The sequence below is a fragment of the Salmo trutta genome, chromosome 2 (assembly GCF_901001165.1).
Source record: "Salmo trutta chromosome 2, fSalTru1.1, whole genome shotgun sequence".
NCBI lineage: Eukaryota > Metazoa > Chordata > Actinopteri > Salmoniformes > Salmonidae > Salmo > Salmo trutta.
Genome location: NC_042958.1, coordinates 36,511,475 through 36,533,294, shown reverse-complemented (window position 1 = coordinate 36,533,294; position 21,820 = coordinate 36,511,475). Strand labels below are relative to the sequence as shown.

At 42.1% G+C, this 21,820-nt stretch overlaps 1 protein-coding gene across 1 annotated transcript; it reads left to right on the top strand.

The window, feature by feature from the left end:
- The first annotated feature begins 619 nt into the window (after positions 1-619).
- LOC115154654 (titin homolog) lies at positions 620-20,965 on the top strand. The gene is made up of 12 exons (XM_029701107.1): positions 620-739; positions 1,448-5,627; positions 5,726-5,905; positions 11,577-11,735; positions 11,942-12,029; positions 12,140-12,212; positions 12,309-12,417; positions 12,702-12,833; positions 13,031-13,120; positions 15,615-15,758; positions 15,921-16,105; positions 19,270-20,965. The coding sequence occupies exons 2-12, from the start codon at positions 1,449-1,451 to the stop codon at positions 19,436-19,438; spliced, it is 5,508 nt and encodes a 1,835-aa protein (XP_029556967.1). The 5' UTR covers positions 620-739; position 1,448; the 3' UTR covers positions 19,439-20,965.
- The last annotated feature ends 855 nt before the right edge of the window (positions 20,966-21,820 follow it).

Sequence of the window (21,820 nt, the reverse complement as noted above, 5' to 3'; positions counted from 1 at the left end):
GGTTGAGGTTTCCAGGGTTACAGTAGTGCAGAAGTTGTCATGCTGAGGCAGTGAAGAAAGTAGAGGAAGGTGGGTCAAGGGGGAGGGATCCGGAGAGGAGTGGTTTGAGTAGTAGAGTTGTACCAGTACAGAGGGATAGGCCAACAAGTGATATGTTTCAGTAAGATTGGATTTTTTTGCATTTATAGCAAAGGTTATCAAACTGCAGGGATGGAACGTAAGTCACAGAAAATTGAGGTTGTGGTGACAGCTGCAGAGAGGTATTTGGGTGTGCGAGACTTGATGTCAGAAGAGTTACAGGGTGTGTTAAGTGGTCGTGTCCCATCCTTTCATGTTATTGGCCTAAGGAAGGACTAAATAGATTTAAATAGTGGAGTATGGTGGTGGTTGTTTTGTCAGTGTTGGGTTAGATGTTTGGGTATTTGTTAAAGGGTGTAAAAAAAAAAAAAACATAAAGCAAAGTATAAGGGCGTTATACTCCAGTCCAGTAGGTGGCGGTAATGCAACATTTATTGGATGCCAACTGCCGTTAAACCTAATCGAAAAAGAACTATCGCTTATTATCGCATCAGTACAAACTTTGTAAGTGTATACATTATACGTGTCACTAATTTTGGAATGCTCAACTCGTCATAGCCCCGCCTCCTCAGTTCCGGCATTTTGGCTCCGGAAGTACAGTACTTTTTTTGGTTCACAGGAAAAGGAAAAAGAAACTGCTGTTGGGAAACAAAACAGCAAAGTGAGTTTTAGTGACGAATGTGATTATTTTATAGTTTTCCTATAGTAATACGTATCATAATAAATGACAAGATGTGATTTAGTTTGGCATCTTAGTTTGCTTCTTGCGCATTTGTAGCTAGCCAAAATTTGCTAGCTAACTCGCAACGACGCTATGCTGTCGTTTAACGGTAATTCCCAAGTGTCTTATCTTCTGCTTGCAATCGATTCCACAACAACTAGCGTGCTAATGTTATGCTGAATCGTGAATGGATGGGAGTTTGATTATTGGAGTAACTAGCTAGGTAGCTTTCTTGTTACATTGTTGCAGCTAGCTAACAACATAGCTAACTGTCTAGCCAGTCAGTATTAAGCTGTTGCGCTCATTACAGCAGGCTAACTAGCTAGTTAGTTTTCGTGCTGTTACTTAGGTAACTCGCAAATTCAATTACTAGCTATTAGGCTACAGTAAAATAGTTGAACAATAACCATATCCCACGCTTCGAGTAAGTATTTATTTGCATGGTAGCTCTATCTCTGTCATTGGCTGGCTTACTCTGATAGTTAGCAATGACTTAATACTGACAGACACACATACAAGCTTACTTACCCCATTTAGTGGTTATTGTAGCCTCAATGGGATTGACTGTTATACATGTTCAATAATAACTATGACAACAAACACATGTGCCTATTACCATTCATATGTTGCATTCCTTTTTCTTTATAGAATGCCTGCCCCTAAAAGACACAAGTCTTTTCAGGATCCTCAAGCAAAGAGAAGAAAAATGGATCAGAATGAAGTCGCCATGCCATCCAACAAAGCGACACCAGCCTCTGCAACGTCAAGCAACCCCCAAAGAGAAGCACATTTGCAGAGAAGGAATAAGAAAAAGGCCCCTGCAGAACTAAAAGAGGGAAATAAACCTGTAGGGTCCAGCCGCCATTCCTCCAAGACAAAATCAACCCAAAAGGCCAGGACTAGGACCAAGTTCAATCCACCTGTAAAGAACGCCAAGCTGCTGAAAGCCACAAGTGCCTCCTCAAAGAATCCCAACTCTAAAGGAACCCTAAAAAGACCAGCCAAGATCTTCAAAATTGCTTCCACAGAGTCTGATGAGGAGCTTATCAGAACTCATAAACCCCATTGCATCAGAAAATACTCTAATGGGGATAGAGGTAAGCGTAAAGGGTCACAGTCTAACCTGAATGAAGAAGTATTGCTCTCAGACCCTGTGCAGAGGGATCACAATTATGGTATACCCTCTGCGTCTTGTGGTAGTCATTCTGAAAATGAGGAAAATAAAAGGAAAAGAGTCAGAGAGTCCACCAGAGGCCCAGAGACCCTGAGAGATGTGAAGATGGAAACTCAAATATCTTCAGAACCCTTACCTGAACAATCTGGACAGATGAAGCGGAGCGGTGAGACACATGAGGTGCAGGATAATTCCATTACCACCCCAACAGATGAAGTTAGTGAGAGTATCAATACCAAGCCTGACACAGAAATGGCTCCTCCAGCATCTCCTGAGAAAGCTTCAGACACCATCCATAAACAGGTGAACCAGAATAATTCCATTACCACCCCAACAGATGAAGTTAGTGAGAGTGTCAATACCAAGCCTGACACAGAAATGGCTCCTCCAGCATCCCCTGAGAAAGCTTCAGACCCCATCCATAAACAGGTGAACCAGAATAATTCCATTACCACCCCAACAGATGAAGTTAGTGAGAGTGTCAATACCAAGCCTGACACAGAAATGGCTCCTCCAGCATCCCCTGAGAAAGCTTCAGACCCCATCCATAAACAGGTGAACCAGAATAATTCCATTACCACCCCAACAGATGAAGTTAGTGAGAGTGTCAATACCAAGCCTGACACAGAAATGTCTCCTCCAGCATCCACTGAGAAAGCTTCAGACCCCATCCATAAACAGGTGAACCAGAATAATTCCATGACTAGCCCAACAGATGAAGTTAGTGAGAGTTTTGAGACCAAGACTGACACAGAAATGTCTCCTCCAGCATCCCCTGACAAAGCTTCAGACCCCATCCATAAGCGGGTGAACCAGAGTAGTGAGACACATGAGGAGCAGAACGATTCCGTGACCATCCCTACATATCAAGTTAGTGAGAGTGTAGAGAGCAAGATTGATGCATATAAAAAGTCTGCAGACCCCATACCTGAACTACTAAAACAGAGCACTGAGACACAGGTTATGCAGGAAAATTCCATGACCACCCATACAGATCAGGTTAATGAACATTTAGAGACTAAGATCGGTGCAAAAATATTGTCTCCTCCAGCCATAGGCTTAGTAGCATATAGTAGCAGTAGTGATTCTGAATGTGAAAGTGAGGGAAATGACAGGACGGGACTCACAGAGTCAATAGATGTGAAGATAACTCAAGCATCTTCAGAGAAGGCTTCAGACCCTGTCTCTGAACAGGTGAAGGAGAGCAGTGAGATGAGGCAGATGCAGGAGGATTCCATGACCACCCCTACATATGAAGTTACCGAGGATTCCATGGCCTCCCCTACATACTATGAAGTTACCGAGGATTCTATGACCACCCCTAGTGAGAGTGTAGACGCCAAGCTTGACGCAAATATAAAGCCTCCTCCATCTATAGAAGTATATTCAGAGGAGGCTTCAGACCCTGTCCCTGAACAGGTGAATCCTGAACAGGTGAATCAGATATACATTGAAATAGAGAAGGTGCAGGAAGATTCCATGACCACCCCAACAGATGAAGTAAGTGAATGTTTAGATGGCACGCTTGATGCAGAAATAATGTCCCTTCCACCTTTAGAAGCATCCTCTGAGGAGACCCATACATTCGAAGTTAGTGAGAATGTAGAGACCAAGTGTTCAGAACTTGCACCTGAACATGTGACGCAGAGCACTGAGACACAGGAGATGCAGGGAGATTCCGCGCCAGCTCATGCAGATCAAGTAAGTGAGAGTGTAGACACCAAGCTTGATATCGAGGTAAATTCTCCTCCACCTGTAGTACTATCCTCTGAGGAGACTTTAGACATTGTCTCTGTCTCTGTCTCAGAACAGGTGCTGCAGAGCAGTGAGACACAGGAAGTCCAGGAAGATTCCATGACCACCCCTACAGATGAACTTAGGGAAAGTTTAGGAACAAAGTCGGGTGCTAAAATAAAGTCTCCACCCCTAGAGGTGCTTTTCAGTGCTCTAAAGGAGTCCAGTCTTTGCAAACATCCCCTGTCTCATACGATGCGCTCAAATGTCAAAGAGTTTCTGGGAGTAGAGGATTCTTTAGAAATCACACAAAAAGACTGTGACTTTGGTGTAACAGAGAGCATTGAGTGTACTTTAGACCTGGAGACCCCGATTATTGTCGAGGATATGGAGATCGGCCACTGTGTTGTGGAGGTGGTGGGAGAGAATGGAGATGTGGACAGTGATCTGGAAATCATAGACATCTCTGAGAGGCCAGAGAACACACTTGAGCTAACCAAAGGGTCTGAAGAAGAGTGCAGTGTGGATAAAAGTGAAGATGGTATTGAAAAGAAAGGCACAAGTTCCTCTAACCAAGACAGTACAAATAGTGTTAAGAAGGAAGCTACTAAAAAAACACAGGGTAGCCTGGAAAAACCCAAGAAACAGCAGATGAACCCTCAGGCCCGGACCAAAGCCCGACTAGCAGCACTAGCTGAGCAAAAGGCAGCCGCCTCCAAAAAAGCGAGCAGGCAGCTCAACCTCCTGGCCCTATGTGAAGAAATAGCAGATGATATCGCCACTGACACAATGTTAATAAAGACGAAGGAGGAGGAGGAGCAGGTTGTAACAGTTAAGGCTGAACCCAGCAAGGAGCCAGAATGCACACCGCCTGTCACACAGGCTGAGACTGTTCCTATTCCTACAACTCCTGCCGGGCCCGAGGAACCCTCTCCAGCAGTAGAACCCTCCGCTGAGGAGCCTGCTCCAGCCAAGCCCCCAGCTCCAGAGCCACCTCAGAGGCGTTTCTTCATCAGCCAAGTGACAGTACCCCTCAAAATCCACGAGAAGAAGAAGCTTACCAGGTTCCAGAGGCTGCGGCAGGTGGAGCTACAGCGGGAGAAGAATATGTCCTGGACCATGGTGAAGAAGCTCAAGTCCGATCAGAAGATGATTCCAGAGACTGAGACCAAACCTTCCCCTCCAGCAGCAGTACCTGTCCAAGTGACCACACCCCCACCCCCCTCAGCCAGTCCAGCAGCACCCACAGTAGCTGCACTCTCCCCAACCATTCCAGAAGTAACCCCAAAAGTTGAGCCCCCAAAAGTTGAGCTCCCCAAAGTGACCCCCAGTAAGGGACCCACCCTGAGAAAGAGGACGCTTCCAGCAGAACCCCCACCGATGCCCAACGGGCTGAAAGCTCAGAAGGCCAAGCCTGTGGTGGAGTATAAGCCTTACAAATCCAGGCCCAAGTACTCCTTTGATGACTTTGAATGTGATGACGAGCCGAAACCCACAGTGCAGAAGGCAGCAGTGAGACCTACAGCTACCACTATTCAGAGGGCAGCAGTTAAACCTACAGCCGTTCAGAGGGCAGCAGTTAAACCTACAGCCGTTCAGAGGGCAGCAGTTAAACCTACAGCCGTTCAGAGGGCAGCAGTTAAACCTACAGCCGTTCAGAGGGCAGCAGTTAAACCTACAGCCGTTCAGAGGGCAGCAGTTAAACCTACAGCCGTTCAGAGGGCAGCAGTTAAACCTACAGCCGTTCAGAGGGCAGCAGTTAAACCTACAGCCGTTCAGAGGGCAGCAGTTAAACCTACAGCCATTCAGAGGGCAGCAGTGACGCATACCACCATTCAGAGGGCAGCAGGGAGACCACCTACCACCATTCAGAGGGCAGCAGTGACACCTACACCAGCGGCCGAAAATGGCAAACATGAAGTAACTTTCTTAAACATTGATCTAAAATTATAAAATGCCATTTTTGTGTCAAATTGTATTGAAATTAATTCTTACCCTCTTAATTTCTCCTTCCACAGGACTCGAAACCTACCGTGCAGAAGCCAGAAAACAGGGGTCAAAAAACAGTAGGACCTACCGCCCTGAAAACAGGACATATCACACAGAAAACAGTAGGACCTACCGCACTGAATACAGTACCAACTGTACAGAAGGCCGTAGAGATACCAACCCCTATGTCCAAAAATTGTAAACATGAGGTAAGTTTCTTAGTTGTAATAATACAAATGTATTATTTACATTTCTATAGCGCTTTTCATAGAATGTCAAAGTGCTTCAAGAGCAAAAAACAAACAAGCAATATATCATGACCGGTCAACCAATAGAGGCCAAATCTTTGAAAGCTGCATCCTCCAAAGATGGAGAGGAGGGACAATTTAATAGCTTGAGCGGAGAGAGCTGTTCAGAGGATGGTAGATGGAGTCTGCTGATGATCTTGTATAGGGAAAGTCTGGGTACCAGCCTGACTCTTATTGCCACTGGACTTCTCCGTTTCCACTCTGTGTAGCACCCACTTAGGTGATGCTCTGGGAACCAAAAAGCTCATCACGCAGTTCAGTATAATAGCCAGTCGTCCTCATTACGAGTATTCTGCCTGAGCACTGCTGTATTACTAGATCGAAGCTTCCTGCTTCGTTTATATAAGGAAGTTGGTGTTTGATATTGTGTTTGGCCAGAAGATGTTCATGAAGTTGTGTGGAAGGTAGACTGTTTGTTCAGATCTGCTTCTGTCATTTTCCAGCAATCTGAACCATAAAGGAGAGTTGCCAGTACACAGCTCTGCAATATTTTGAGTTTTGTATTTGTGCTGTATTTCCAGAACTTGAACTTCATAAAGATTGCTTTATTGATTCTGGTGCAGATGTCTTTGCTGGTGCCTCCATCATGGCATATGGTGCTCCCAAGGTAACTAAAACTGGCTTAACTCCAGGTCCTGTTCCTTGATTTTGACTGATTTTGCTGTGTTGATGGACATGACCTTTGTCTTGCTGCAGTTGATAACCAGGCCGACTTGCTGGCCAAAGGACTGGACAGTTTTCTCTTGTAGGTGTGTGTGTAGGTGTGTGTGTGTGTGTGTGTGTGTGTGTGTGTGTGTGTGTGTGTGTGTGTGTGTGTGTGTGTGTGTGTGTGATAAAAGAGCCAGGTCATCGGTGAAGTCAAGGTCTTCTAGAGTAGAATACCAGGTCCATTGTGTTCCTCTTGCCTGATCTTCTGTGGTTCGCCGCATGACCCAATCTATTGTCAGGTTGAAGAGTAAGGCTGACATCACACAGCCTTGACGAACTCAGCTTCACAGCAAAGCTCATGTTGCTCGTTACCGCAGTGCATGAAGAAGTTGCTGTAGAACTGTTTTATGATGTTAACAACATGGTTGGGGATTCCATCAATTCTTAAAATCTTCTTTAGGCTTTTGCAGTGAATGCTGTCAAAAGCCTTCTGGAAGTCAATAAAGTTGTTGAGTTTGTTGCCACTCACTACATTGCTCAATGATGTTTCTGAGAGCAAAGATCTGGTATGTACAGCTCCTTCTTCCCTCCCATGTTCGTTCCTAAGCACTTTGTCTACAGCTGAAGACATCTGTTGTACGATCATTTTGTTAAAGATCTTGCTGGGAACGGATAAAGGTGCGATGCCCCTCCAGTTGTTGCAATCGGATAGAGTGCCCTTAGGTACCCGTATGATGACCCCCAGGGTCCAATCTGAAGGTATCTTTCCCTTCAACCAGATATCAGTGAAAAGTGAAAGGATGTTTGCAGCCCCTACTGGATCGATTTTGAACAGTTCGGCATTGAGGTTATCAGGAACTGGAGCTTTCCCATTCTTTAGTGACTTGATGATAGTGATTATTTCTTCTTTGGTTGGTGGGTTGGTGTTTATGTTTAGATCTTCTAGAGCAGCTTCAGGTGTGGTGTGTTAATTGGATCCACCCGAGGTTCTCTGTTGAGATCTTCTCTGAAATGTTCTGTCCATCTTGCTTCCTGTTCATTTTCTGTTGTCAGGAGATTGCCTTGCTTGTCTTTTGATTTGAGTATTTGACTAGAATTTTCTGCCACAGATTAGGTTAGTGATTTTGTATACTTTTCCTTGCTGGTTGCTTGCTGCTGCTTTTTCAGGTAGGCCCTTTTGTTTCTTCTTACTAGCCTTTTGACTTGTGTAGATTTTTCTGTACTGCTCCTCCAATTTTAGTTTTAGCCTTTAATTTGGCATCTTTTAATTTTAATGTCTGTTCTTTCCTCGATCATTTCCCATGTTTCTGGGGTGATCCATTCCTTGCGTTGCCTTCTGTGTCCTATGGTTTTCTTGCTGCTTTAACCACTTTCCCCCACTTCCTGTCTATATTTTCCTCAGTCGCCGCCTCATCTTTTTCTTCTGTGTTGTTTGAAAGGGCTTGATACTTGTTGCGAACTTGCATTATTAAGGTTTTCTTGATGGTTTGGTACCTCAGCATTAGAGGTCGAGCGATTATGATTTTTCAACGCCGATACCGATTATTGGAGGACCAAAAAAAGCCGATACCGATTAATTGGCCATTTAACATTTTATGTATTTGTAATAATGAAAATTACAACAATACTGAATGAACACTTATTTTAACTTAATATAATACATCAATAAAATCAATTTAGCCTCAAATAAATAATGAAACTTGTTCAATTTGGTTTACATAATGCAAAAACAGTGTTGGAGAAGAAAGTAAAATTGCAGTATGTGCCATGTAAAAAAGCTAACATTTAAGTTCCTTGCTCAGAACATGAGAACATATGAAAGCTGGTGGTTCCTTTTAACATGAGTCTTCAATATTCCCAGGTAAGAAGTTTTAGGTTGTAGTTAATATAGGAATTATAGGACTATTTCTCTCTCTACCATTTGTATGTCATATACCTTTTGACTATTGGATGTTCTTATAGGCACTTTAGTATTACCAGTGTAACAGTATAGCTTCCGTCCCTCTCCTCACCCCTACCTGGGCTCGAACCAGGAACACATCGACAGCAGCCACCCTCGAAGCATCGTTACCCATCGCTCCACAAAAGCAGCGGCCCTTGCAGAGCAAGGGGAACAACTACTTCAAGGTCTCAGAGCGATTGACGTCACGATTGAAATGCTATTAGCGCGCACCCCGCTAACTAGCTAGCCATTTCACATCGGTTACACCAGCCTAATCTCGGGAGTTGATAGGCTTGAAGTCATAAACAGCTCAATGCTTGAAGCACAGCGAAGAGCTGCTGGCAAACGCACGACAATGCTGTTTGAATGAATGCTTATGAGCCTGCTGCTGCCTATCATAGACTTAAATATAACATAACACACAGAAATACGAGCCTTAGGTCATTAATATGGTCAAATCCGGAAACTATCATTTCGAAAACAAAACGTTTATTCTTTCAGTGAAATACGGAACCGTTCCGTATTTTATCTAACGGGTGGCATCCCTTAGTCTAAATATTGCTGTTACATTGCACAAACTTCAATTGTTATGTCATAATTATGTACAATTCTGGAATAAATGTTAGTAATAAATGGTCTTCACACAGTTCACAACGAGCCAGGTGGCCCAAACTGCTGCATATACCCTGGCTGCTTGCACGGAACGCAAGAGAAGTGACACAATTTCCCTAGTTAAAAGAAATTCATGTTAGCAGGCAATATTAACTAAATATGCAGGTTTAAAAATATATACTTGTGTATTGATTTTAAAGAAAGGCGTTGATGTTTTAGGTACACATTGGTGCAACGACAGTGCTTTTTTTGTAAATGCGTGATTCGATGAGAAATTAACAGGCGCCTCATCGATTATATACAACGCAGGACAAGCTAGATAAACTAGTAATATCATCAACCATGTGTAGTTAACTAGTGATTATGTTAAGATTGATTGTTTTTTATAAGATACGTTTAATGCTAGCTAGCAACTTACCTTGGCTTCTTGCTGCACTCGCGTAACAGGTAGTCACCCTGCCACGCAGGCTCCTCGTGGAGTGCATTGTAATCAGCCACAATCGGTGTCCAAAAATGCAGATTACCGTGAAATCGGCCCTAATTAATCGTCCATTCCGATTAATCGGTCAACCTCTACTCAGCATGCCAACATTAAATCTTGTTCCTTTTGTCAGTGGTCTTGAATGTTACAGCTTTAGTATGATGTCGGCAGTCACAAGATGGTGGCCTCTGGCGACATCTGCCCCCTTTCGCACCTTGACATCCCTCAGTGAGCTTCTCAACTTGCCGTTGGTTTCCATTCCATTAGAGTTTTCTATACCCCTTTCTGTAGGATGATGGCGACACCTTCACGATGTTGTCTGTCCTCCCATCCAGAGTGTAGTACTGTTTCTCCAGTGCTTGTTCTCGTGGAACCAGAGCTAGTCCACCTGGCTTCACTCACTCCTAGGATCTGTAGCTTGTATCTCCTCACTTTATTGGTAACCTGTGCCAGCTTTCCGGACTCAAACATTGTTTTAACATTCCATAAGCCAACATGCAGTTTGTATTTGGTGTTCAGTGCTCCCATGTTCACTCACCAGTTTCCCGTAGGCTTTCACTGATGGCGGTCATACAAGTCTTGGAGATCTTTGCATCCAGTTGTAGGATTGTCATTTGTTGCTGTTTCTGTACCTCAAAGGTTTTACGGGATGGGGTTGCTAGCCCCCATACCCAACCGTCTACTTCTGGTTTCAGGAGATTTTGGAATTGGCAGCCAGGTGAAATAAAACATTACTATGTACACATTTACAGTACCGTAAATTCCGGACTATAAGCCGCAACTTTTTTCCCACGCTTTGAACTTCGCGGCTTAAACAATGACGCGGCTAATATATGGATTTTTTTCCGCTTTCAAATTTGTGGGTCCTGACAGCGTGGAGCATTGTCAAAAAATCCACTATCATCAACGGGTTTCGAAAGGCTGGACTGCTGCGTGTTGAAGAGGGCTCAGCGGGGGATTTGCCTCCGGATGAAAGTGACGAGAGCGACAATGAAAACGATCCAATATCGGATGAAGCAATTCTGAGGCTATTCAACTCCGACACCGAAGGAGATGACTTCAGTGGTTTCAGTGCACAGGAGGAGGAAGATAGTGACCAATGACTTTCTTGGTAGGCTACTGTTTACTGCTAATTTTTTGTTGCAAGCCGTGTTTCGTTAAAGCCTATTTAATTTTGTTACAAGCCGTGCTTCGTTAAAGCCTGTGTAAAGTTCATTTGTTTCAATGTACCGGTAGGCACCTGCGGCTTATTTATGTTAAAAAACAAATTCAATTCAGTGGGTGCGGCTTATATTCTTATATATATATATATATATATATATATATATATATATATATATATATATATATATATATATATATATATATATATATATATATATTAATATTATAATATATATATATTTTTATTCTTTAAGGAATACCTGGGATAGGATAAAGTAATCCTTCTAACCCCCCCCCCCTTAAAAGATTTAGATGCACTATTGTAAAGTGGTTGTTCCACTGGATATCATAAGGTGAATGCCCCAATTTGTAAGTCGCTCTGGATAAGAGCGTCTGCTAAATGACTTAAATGTAAATGTAATATTCAGGTGCGCTTAATAGTCCGGAAATTACGGTAGCTCTATGGCAACTATAGAACTATGCTACTTGAAATAACTTTCTTGGTTGTTATGCTGCTTGAGGTAACTTTCTTGGTTGATATTTTACTTTTTTTTAATGCCAGCAGACATTGAAAGCAACCATGCATTTTTTTGTATCCCTGTAGGATTTGAACCCACGACCTGCTAGAGTGTAGCACTAGCAACGCTCTTACCCACATCCTTATCATTTCTTAAATGTTGTCTTGTGTGGTACTGTAACTGTCTTTATCTCCCCTCCTTCCACAGGACTCCAAACTTACTGTACAGAATGCAGTAGTACCTACCGTACAGAAGGCAGACATGCCTAGACCCAGTGTACCAAAGGCAGCGGTGGTACCTATATCTTCCCCCAAAACTGAGCAGAAAGCAGAAGTACCACCTACGGCCAAAACTGGCGAAGATGAGGTAACATCCTTGGACCTGTTATTTCTTTATTAGCATGTAAGAATGGTAGGTTAGTTTCAGAAATTATATTAAAATCCCATTCAATAACTGTACAGGGCACTTCAGTGACACATTAGAAGCAGTGTGGATCATCATACAGCCATTTTTATGGTAAAAATGAATTTGGCGCCAAAATGTATCCCTCTTAACCTCTTGTCTTTCCACAGGATTCCATAGCACCAGTGTCCTCCCCTCCCTCTGAAGAGCCCCCAAGAGATTCTGTTGACAAAGAGCAGTGTGAAGAAAAGCCTGCTGGTACTCTCATGTTTGATAACATCCAAATGACAGTTTGAACAGTGTTATAACACATTGTCATATCATACATTGTGTAACTTGCTTCTTATAGAATGTCTCTTACTTATCAGTTACTGAGATTAAACCCGCATCCCCAGAGGTCAAGACAGAGGAAAAGACAACAACAGAGAAGGCCTCTGACTCGTAAGAATTTACACTCAAATTACAATGACCACATAGTTTTCTGCACAAAAGCTATTTTCCGGAGCAATTCGAACAATGTCTGTGTTTCCATGGCAGTGGGGTCATTCAATCAGCAGGTAATAGCAGTCCCCTCTCTGACGAACGTCTGCAGAAAGAAATCAAGAAACTAAAGGAGACCGACAAAGACGGAAATCAAGCCATTATTGTGAGTGTTTCAGTCCTTCGCCAAATACTGCCTACTGTATTACTGTACTTTGAGTTATCCTTTGTAACACAGTGGTGTTATTCAAAGACTATGCATGTTCTTAGCTTGGTCCCAAATCTGTTTGTCCTCTTACTTGCTGTAATTGTCAAGCCAAAGGTTTGGCATGACAAGGAGTTGGCATGATTGCACAGACTGGCACTCAGGCTAGTATGTTCCTATATTTAGATATAATCTATTAACCGTATGTCAGAACTGACCTAGAGTCTGTGCGTGTCACTTCCTAGGATGCAGGGCAGAAGCACTTTGGCCCAGTAACCTGCGGTGTGTGTGGGATGCTGTACTCTGCTGCCAACCCAGAGGATGAATCCCAGCATTTGCTATTCCACAACCAGTTCACCAGTGCTGTCAGATATGTGGTGAGAATGAGCTGTCTCCCACACATGAATGCGTCCCATAGGACTCTGGTCAAAAGTAATGCACTACTGTATATAGGGAATAGGGAGCCGTTTGGGACGCAGACTATGTGTTGCAACTCATCTTCTCTGACTCAAACATTTCTCACACACACACATCTCTCAACCTATAAACCACTGATTTGTCATGCCGTCCACAGGGGTGGAAGAAGGAGAGGATTTTGGGGGAGTACCCCGATGGTAAGATCATCCTTGTCCTTCCAGATGACCCCAAATATGCACTGAAGAAGGTATGTGTGCTTCAGGCTCCAAATGTACACATTATCACATATGGAAAAACGTTGACTGTAATACGATATAAAAAAAGGCCATTATTAATCTAAACTACTGTATACTTTAAATCCCCCTGATACACACCACTACATATGTCGAGATTTTGTAAACCCCTGATATACAGTGGGGTCCATAATTATTGTCACCCTTGATAAATATGAGCAAAAAAGACTAAGATAAATAATACAAATACTGAGCTATATGGTATGCTAAAAAGAAATTGGACAAGTATATTATTTTACACTAATACAATTGCACAGAGAAAGAGATTTTGTTTAACAAGTAATAAAAAATAAAAACACTTTACAAAATAAAATGTATCATTATTCCCATACCATTATTACAGAGAATCAGGAAAATGATGATACCCTCTACCTATTGGCTAGTTAGCTTATTCAAGCTTTTTTTCAAGATACAACACTGCCCCTTTAAAAAAAACACGATTTATCTGACTCACTTTTCAAAGGTGTCTAGAAATGCACCCATTTTGTGCTCTTGTAGGAAGCAATCACTCCCCCATTGCTGACTGCAAATTGTTTATAACTGGGCTAATAACTAACTAGCAAAGGATATGAACAAATGTACAAATGTGCACACGTCGCTACAGTACAAGTGCAAAGTGAATGGCAAAGGTCTATTTGCATAAAGGCCTACTGCAGCTCTAATTGGTTATGGCGCACATAGTCTGTGTAAGGTGGTACGGGCCTGAGTCAAGCCTGTCAATGCAATAGAATCCTACTCGGATGCGTTCTGCCCGCAACAAAATCTATTGCATAGTTTTTGTTTCGGGATGTTGCATTGAAAGTGGCTAGTATTCCGTTGATTCGATCACAATTCCCACAGTGACGGGAAACATTGATACTGTTAACTAACAGGGAAAACTCTAGATAATTGAAGTTCAATCTTGTGCCGCTTTGCGTGGGCTGATATTTATTTTGCAAGGCAGTCCCAGGGGAGCGTGCGCAGCAGCGCAGCTTAGAGGGAACATTGATTGGCACCCCTGTTTTTCAGTACTCTAGCACCCTCCCCTTGCGAGGATAACGACAAAGCCTTTTTCTAAAAATAATTTTTGAGATTGGAAACAACTTGAGGGATCTTAGACCATTCCTCCATATGAAATCTTTCCAGATCATTGATATCCTTTGTCTGTTCTTATGGACTGCCCTCTTCAATTCAAACCACAGGTTTTCAATGGTGTTCAAGTCCGTAGACGGAGATGGCCATTGCAAAATGTTGATTTTTGTGGTAAATTAACTGTTTCTTTGTGGATCTTGATCAGTGCTTATTGTCTTACTGGAAGATCCACTTGCGGCCAAGTGTCCGCCTCCTGGCAGAGGCATCCAGGTTTTTGGCTAAAATGTCCTGGTACTTGGTAAAGTTCATGAGGCCGTTGACTTTAACAAGGGCCCCAGGACCAGTGGAAGCAAAATAGCCCCATAACATCAAAGATCCACCACCATATTTTACTGTAGATATTAGGTACTTTTCAGCAAATGCTTCTGTTTTTCAACGCTAAACCCACCACTGGTGTGCGTGGCCAAAGAGCCTTACTTTCATAGCACCGGTTCCAATCCAAGTGCCAATGCCGTTTATCTATCAGAGGGTGCCGCAGCACCCCTACTTCCCACGGCTTTGAACACCTTGTAACTGTGGATCCAACATGCCGATTATGAAACGTTGATACTGTAAATTACGAGTTTTCAAATATTGAAATGTGAAGTGCACATTTTAACTCATAGGTGGGTGGTTCGCTTCTTTGACAAAGCGGTATCATTATAATCCTCAACATCTCATCTTTCAGAACACAGACTAATCGTGATTTACAGGATTTCCCTCACTTAAACAAGACATTTGCAAAAGTTGCCCAATTAACAGGAGGTATGGGGGCATCTTCTTGTCACGCACAGTGCTCAAGTTTGTAACTTCTGTCAGTCAAAACCCATACAGCGTTGTGAAGCGGAGAACCTGAGCTCTGACGCCATGTATAGCATGTTACTGTATATCAACTGTTTTCCAATTTAGGCACTTATCAATGACAAAATCTGCCATTTTCAACCCGTATATGGGATGACGGGTGCTGTGAGTGTAATGGGTTAAACACAATTGCTCAGAGAAATACATTTTATTAGTGTAAAATAATATAATTGTCAGATTATTATTATTATTTATTTTTTTAATATACAATATATCTGTGTTTGTATTGCTTATTTTATACAGTATTTTTTTGCTCATATTTATCAAGGGTGCCAATATCCTCTGTACATCACTACAGTTTAATTGTCCTGTAGTCCAGGGTCATATTCACTAGGCATCAAACAGAATGAAAACGGACTAACAGGGAGGGATAAGAAACACTGGTTTTCTGTTGCAAAAGGTTTTGCTACGGTGTGCACTGATGAATACGACCCTGCAAAGAAGTCTTACATAGCCTGTTTATTGGTGGTTTGTCAGGTTGAGGAGATTAGAGAGATGGTGGACAATGACCTGGGCTTCCAGCAGGTTGAGACCAAGTGTCCCTCCCAGACTAAAACCTTCCTGTTTATCTCCAATGACAAGAAGGTAGCTGGGTGCCTTATTGCTGAGCACATTCAGGAGGTGAGAAAGACTGTGTGGGTTAAGGCTGGGAATGTGTGTGTTTGTTGGGAGGGTGAATGTGTGTGTTTGTTGGGAGGGTGGTTGAGATGCAAAGTCAAGAGACTTTATTGTGACGATGTATTCGCTGTTGTTGCATGTATGTGATTGTATGTGCGTGTGCAGGGCTACAGGGTCATTGAGGAGGCGGTGCCCGAGGGCTCGGAGGGAGAGAAGGTGATGTTTGAGCGTCAGAGAGCCTGGTGCTGTTCCACCAACCCAGAGCCAGCCCTCTGTGGCATCAGCCGCATCTGGGTCTTCAGCATGATGAGACGGAGGGGCATCGCCTCACGCATGATCGAGTGTCTCAGGTCAGTCCGTCAGTCTTACTTGGGCATGAATCGAAGAGGGTAGAAAAATCAACATCATTTGCTCCGTGGGGAGGGGGTAAAGGCGTCCGCATGCTTCCCAGCCAAAACAGTTCAGAAGAGTGTTTGCATATTTTGTAGCATTTTGTTTGTTTTGGACTTCGGTAAGGTTTTTTTTCGGCTGTTCGTGCACAATTTATTTTCTCAAGGCAAGCCGAAGTCGGCAGCCAAAGACGACATCCCTTTGTTGGTGATTGGTCAAGAGTAGGTGTTCTTCAATAAAGTCTTTGTCATTCAACGAGAGACGACTCATTTTCATGGACAATTTGCCATTGAGAATTACTGCACCAATCATCTTAGTTAGATGTAAAATTGCGTGACTAAGAGCTCCTCTACAAAAATGTCTAAATGAATGACCGATTTCTTGAGTTAATTCTGACTATTTTGAGGAAGTGTATAATGGCTACGGCGTCCCAAAATGGACAAACAGTACTATTGCCACTTTTGTTCTTCATTTTTCAAGCAAAGTTATTTTAAGGGGGTAAGCTCAGCTAGGTGCCAGCCTAACAGAAGCATGCTGACGCCTTAATGCCCCCTGATTCAGACACATACGCTGAGTGGACAAAACATAGGAACGCATTCCTTATATTGAGATGCACCCCCTTTTGCCCTCATAACAGCTTCAATTCATCAGGTCATGGACTACAAGGTTCCATAGGGATGCTGGCCCATGTTGACTCCAATGCGTCCCGCAGTTGTGCCAAGTTGGCTGGATGTCCTTTTTTGGGTGGTGGACCATTCTTGATACACACGGGAAAATGTTGAGTGTGAAAAACCCAGCAGCATTGTAGTTCTTGTAACAAAACGGTGCACCTGGCACTTACTAGCATACCCCGTTCAAAGGCACATACAGTGCATTCGGAAAGTATTCAGACCCCTCGACTTTTTCCACATTTTGTTACATTACAGCCTTATTCTAAAATGTATTGCATTCATTTTTTCCCTCATCAATCTACACACAATACCACATAATGACAAAGCAAAAATAGGTTTTTAGAAATGTTTGCTAATTTATAAAAAATAAAAAACAGACCTTATTTACATAAGTATTCAGACCCTTTGCTATGAGACTCGAAATTGAGCTCAGGTGCATCCTGTTTTCATTGATCATCCTTGAGATGTTTCTACAACTTGATTTGGAGTCTACCTGTGGTAAATTCCATTGATTGGACATGATTTGGAAAGGCACACACCTGTCTATAGAAGGTCCCACAGTTGATAGTGCATGTCTGAGCAAAAACCAGGCCATGAGGTCGAAGGAATTGTCCGTAGAGCTCCGAGACAGGATTGTGTTGAGTCACAGATCTGGGGAAGGGTACCAAAAAATGTCTGCAGCATTGAAGGTCTCCAATAACACAGTGGCATCCATAATTCTTAAATGGAAGAAGTTTGGAACCACCAAGTCTCTTCCTAGAGCAATTGGGGGAGAAGGGCCTTGGTCAGAGAGGTGACCAACTCTAAAAGAGCTCCAGAGTTCCTCTGTGGAGATGGGAGAACCTTCCAGAAGGACAACCATCTGAGTGGTACTCAGTGATGCTGTTGGATTTGCCCCAAACATAACGCTTTGTATTCAGGACATAGTTAATTTCTTTGCCACATTTTTTATTTATTTTTACATTAGTGCCTTATTGTAAACAAGATGCATGTTTGGGAATATTTTTATTCTGTACATGCTTCCTTTTCACTCTGTCATTTAGGTTAGTATTGTGGAGTAACTACAGCAATGTTGCTCTATCTTCAGTTTTGTCCTATCACAGCCATTAAACTCTAATTGTTTTAAAGTCACCATTGGTCTCATGGTGAAATCCCTGAGCGGTTTCCTTCTTCTCCGGCAACTGAGTTAGGAAGGACACCTGTATATTTGTAGTGACTGGGTGTATTGATACACTATCCAGTGTAAGTAATAACTTAACCATGCTCAAAGGGATATTCAGTGTCAGCTTTTATTTGTACCCATCTACCAATAGGTTCCCTTCTTTGCGAGACATTGGAAAACCTCCCTGGTCTTTGGTTTAATCCGTTTTTAAAATTCACTGCTCGACTGTGGGACCTTACAGATAATTGTATGTGTGGGGTACAGAGATGAGGTAGTCATTTTTAAAAATCATGTTGAACGCTATTATTGCACTCAGAGTGAGTCCATGCGACTTGTTAAGCAAATGTTTTCTCCCAACTTATTTAGGCTTGCCATAACAAAGGGGTTGAATACTTATTGACTCAAGACTTTACAGCTTTACACTTTTTAGTAATTAAAAAAAATGAGTAAAAACATATAATTCCACTTTGACATTATGGAGTATTGTGTGTAGGCCAGTGACGCAATCTAAAATGAATCCATTTAAAATGTAGGCTGTAACACAATTTTCTTTTCAGAAAGTCAAGGGGTGTATACCGTAAATTCCGGACTATAAGCCGCAACTTTTTTACCACGCTTTGAACCTCGCTGCTTAAACAATGACGCAGCTAATATATGGATTTTTCCCGCTTTCAATTTTTTTTCTTTAAAAAAAAAACACATTCTGTGACGTGCTCAGTTTTTTGGCGGCATGAAGCTTTCATTAGACCAATGAAATTGCCGAACGGGTTAAGGTCAAACAACTTTTTTGTTTACTGTTTAGATTAAATCGAGCGCTCTCAAACTTCCCATCATTCTGATTACGGTAGTCATTTTGTCACTCTCATCATGGCAAAGACACAGAGAAATGCATATGATGCAGCTTTCAAGTTGAAGGCAAATTATCTGGCTGTTGGAAAAGGAAATAGAGCTGCTGCACGGGAGCTTGGTCTGAGTCGATGATAAGACGTTGGCAACAGCAGCGTGAGGAATTGACTCAGTGCAAAAAGACAACTAAAGCTTACTGCAAATTTTTTGTTACAAGCCGTGTTTCGTTAAAGCCTGTGTAAAGTTCATTTGTTTCAATGTACCGGTAGGCACCTGCGGCTTATAGACATGTGCGGCTTATTTATGTTCAAAATAATATATATTTTTTAAATTCAGTGGGTGCGGCTTATATTCAGGTGCGCTTAATAGAAATTACAGTATATAATTGAAAAATTTAGTTTTGGAACTTCCAACATTCACTTCTTCTCTCATTGCCCTCCCACAGGAACAACTTCATCTACGGCTCCTACTTGAGCAAGGAGGAGATCGCTTTCTCCGACCCCACGCCCGACGGGAAGCTCTTTGCTTCACACTACTGTGGCACCTCGCAGTTCCTGGTTTATAACTTTGTCAGTGGAACTCGTTCAGACCAACCAAGCCCAAATTTGGTGTAACCAATTGCATCAAGGTGGATTTTTGCTGAGGCCCAGTGTGACTCCTCACCAACCAATCTTGTCGTGGACATCCTGTCACAAGCACATTGTGGCTCTTTTAGACTGAACGTTTAGACTCATCAAAGACTACTGTACTGACTCTTCTGAGGAGAAATCTTGGTTTTTAATCTCAGGTTGAAAACAACAAGGTGTTGTTTAAAAGATTTAAAATCTCCCTTTAATCCCTGCATAGTATTTTGAGACAAATAATATTTTTATTTATGTTTTTTAAATAAGAAACAAGCTTTTATTGGCAGTATTAAAGAGTTGACATGCATTAAGCTTGACAGCAATAGAAAACAAAGAGCATTTCACAATTCATAGTTTTTGAAGATGCACTTAATTTTACTCAAACGGTTCTAAAACAATGTTGTCCTGTTCTAATAATGCTTTTCATTCACGTTGAGCATCTTAAAATGGTTAGAAGTTGCTAATATTAAGATGAGTTGTCATGTGTACACAAGGGGTTGTTCTTACACACTTCCATGTTCATCATCTCTTTACTTTTAACGAAGGGATGCGTTGACCACCTGAGGTTCCATTATGTGATACAGAGTACATTATTGTTAAGGTCACTCTCACAGAATTTATCAGAATGTGGTTGTTTTGATTCTGTTGAGTGAAGTTTTTACTCACCATTTTCTTCACTTCATGATTGTTCTCAGTCTTGCTGCCATGTGTCCTAATCATGTCCATTATTAAAATGGAGAGTCCTATTTGGGATAGTTATCCTCCTTAGGCAGTAAGTAGCATGGACTAGCAGGAAGAAAAACGGAGGTAATAATGGTTGGATTACTGTACGGGGCATTTTTCTGTAGTGCTTCTAGTCAAGGCTCTTTACACAAGTTGCCTCAGAAATATATCTAACTGCAGAAATGTTAAATGTGAGCTGTGATTATAAGTGAATTGGCAAGGCAGTGAGCATTCGCTCGTTTCTGCCTGTGTATGTTTGTGCCTACCGTGAATCATAAACCTCAACCTGACTGTTAGATTTCACTGACAGACTGATCGTACTGTAGACTCCCACAAACGTTCTCGTCCAAACTGCCTTTATATGAGCCCCCCCCACACACCTGAAATCACAATTTTTAATAATTGACTTTCTTCTATTGGCAGAAAATGTTATTCACATTTAGGACCTCATTGATAATATATTAAGAGTTAAAAGTAAATCACGTAATATGAATAATATAAATAATGCCGTTGAAAGGGTTTAAAAGCTCAGGGTTATTTGGTTTTTGAGGGAGTTGAAAACACCATCCATGTCAAAGGTGATTATCACAGCAAACCAAGGGTCAGTTGCTCAGCCATCAAAAAGGGTTGCGAGTCATACATTTTCTGGTATCAATGATTTATTCATCACATTCCCCTTCATTTTGAATCATTTTCTTTTAGAAATATTGTGGGTCGTGTAAGAAAACACATTTGATTTATAAAGAGCTGTCATGTAAATAGTTATTTAAAAATAAAAACTAACCTGCCCTGCTATGGTTGAATTGATTTAAGTTGACGTGTCTCACAGCTCAGTGTTTTGAGCATGAATGTAGTATTCATAATGTGATAACCTTCACAAGTTAAGCTTCATGGTTACATATCACGACTTTGAATAGGTTGGGTGATGAAGGCTTATTCTACCACCTAGTGGACATTCCAACATATTTTCTTTGTACCAGTGGTGGCCAGTACAGACAAAGCCCAATGTTACCATGAAGTTGAGTTGTTTGGCATCTTTCTTATTATTCATTCTGTGACAGACAGGTTTCTATCCGTCTTGCTGTTGAATGTTCTAATTAGAGCCACAGTCATTACCGCCACAGCATGAATCGATGGGTGTTCTATTACTGTCAATCCCATGTATTAGAGTAGTCAGTCACACATTTCCCTGTGAGTTTCATACCAGCTCTCTGAGACTGGCTGATGCTAGTACAGAAAATAATCGATGCTATGACACCAGTCATAGCAACTCAATGGATCTGACCTGGCCACAGTCTCAACTGAAAGGGATTTTGTCTAACATCATTATGTTAGTATATCTTAAATCTGGCCACCATGCTCTCATTCTGTGTCTTTGTAGATGGATTGATGTAAACACTCTCCTGTTAGTGCATTTCTCGCCTCTCCTGTCACAACACCGGGCCTGCTCCATGATTACTTCAGAGAAACAAAAGCACCTTAGAACAACGTGGATACTTCCTCAGGCGGAGGGCGTGAGAAAACACTGAGCTACGTTGATCCTCAGAGCTGCTCTGATACTGATCAGGAAAAATTCTGGAAACGAACGGACTTTTATGAAAAAAGAGGCCAGCAGTAAATCTGAAAAGATCAAAACCAGGAGTTCAGTCT

Coding starts and splice junctions, on each gene's coding strand:
- LOC115154654 (XM_029701107.1), top strand. CDS start 1,449: ATGCCTGCCCCTAAAAGACACAAGTCTTTTCAGGATCCTCAAGCAAAG. Junction 5,628..5,725: donor CCGAAAATGGCAAACATGAA/GTAACTTTCTTA, acceptor CTCCTTCCACAG/GACTCGAAACCTACCGTGCA. Junction 13,121..15,614: donor CCAAATATGCACTGAAGAAG/GTATGTGTGCTT, acceptor GTGGTTTGTCAG/GTTGAGGAGATTAGAGAGAT.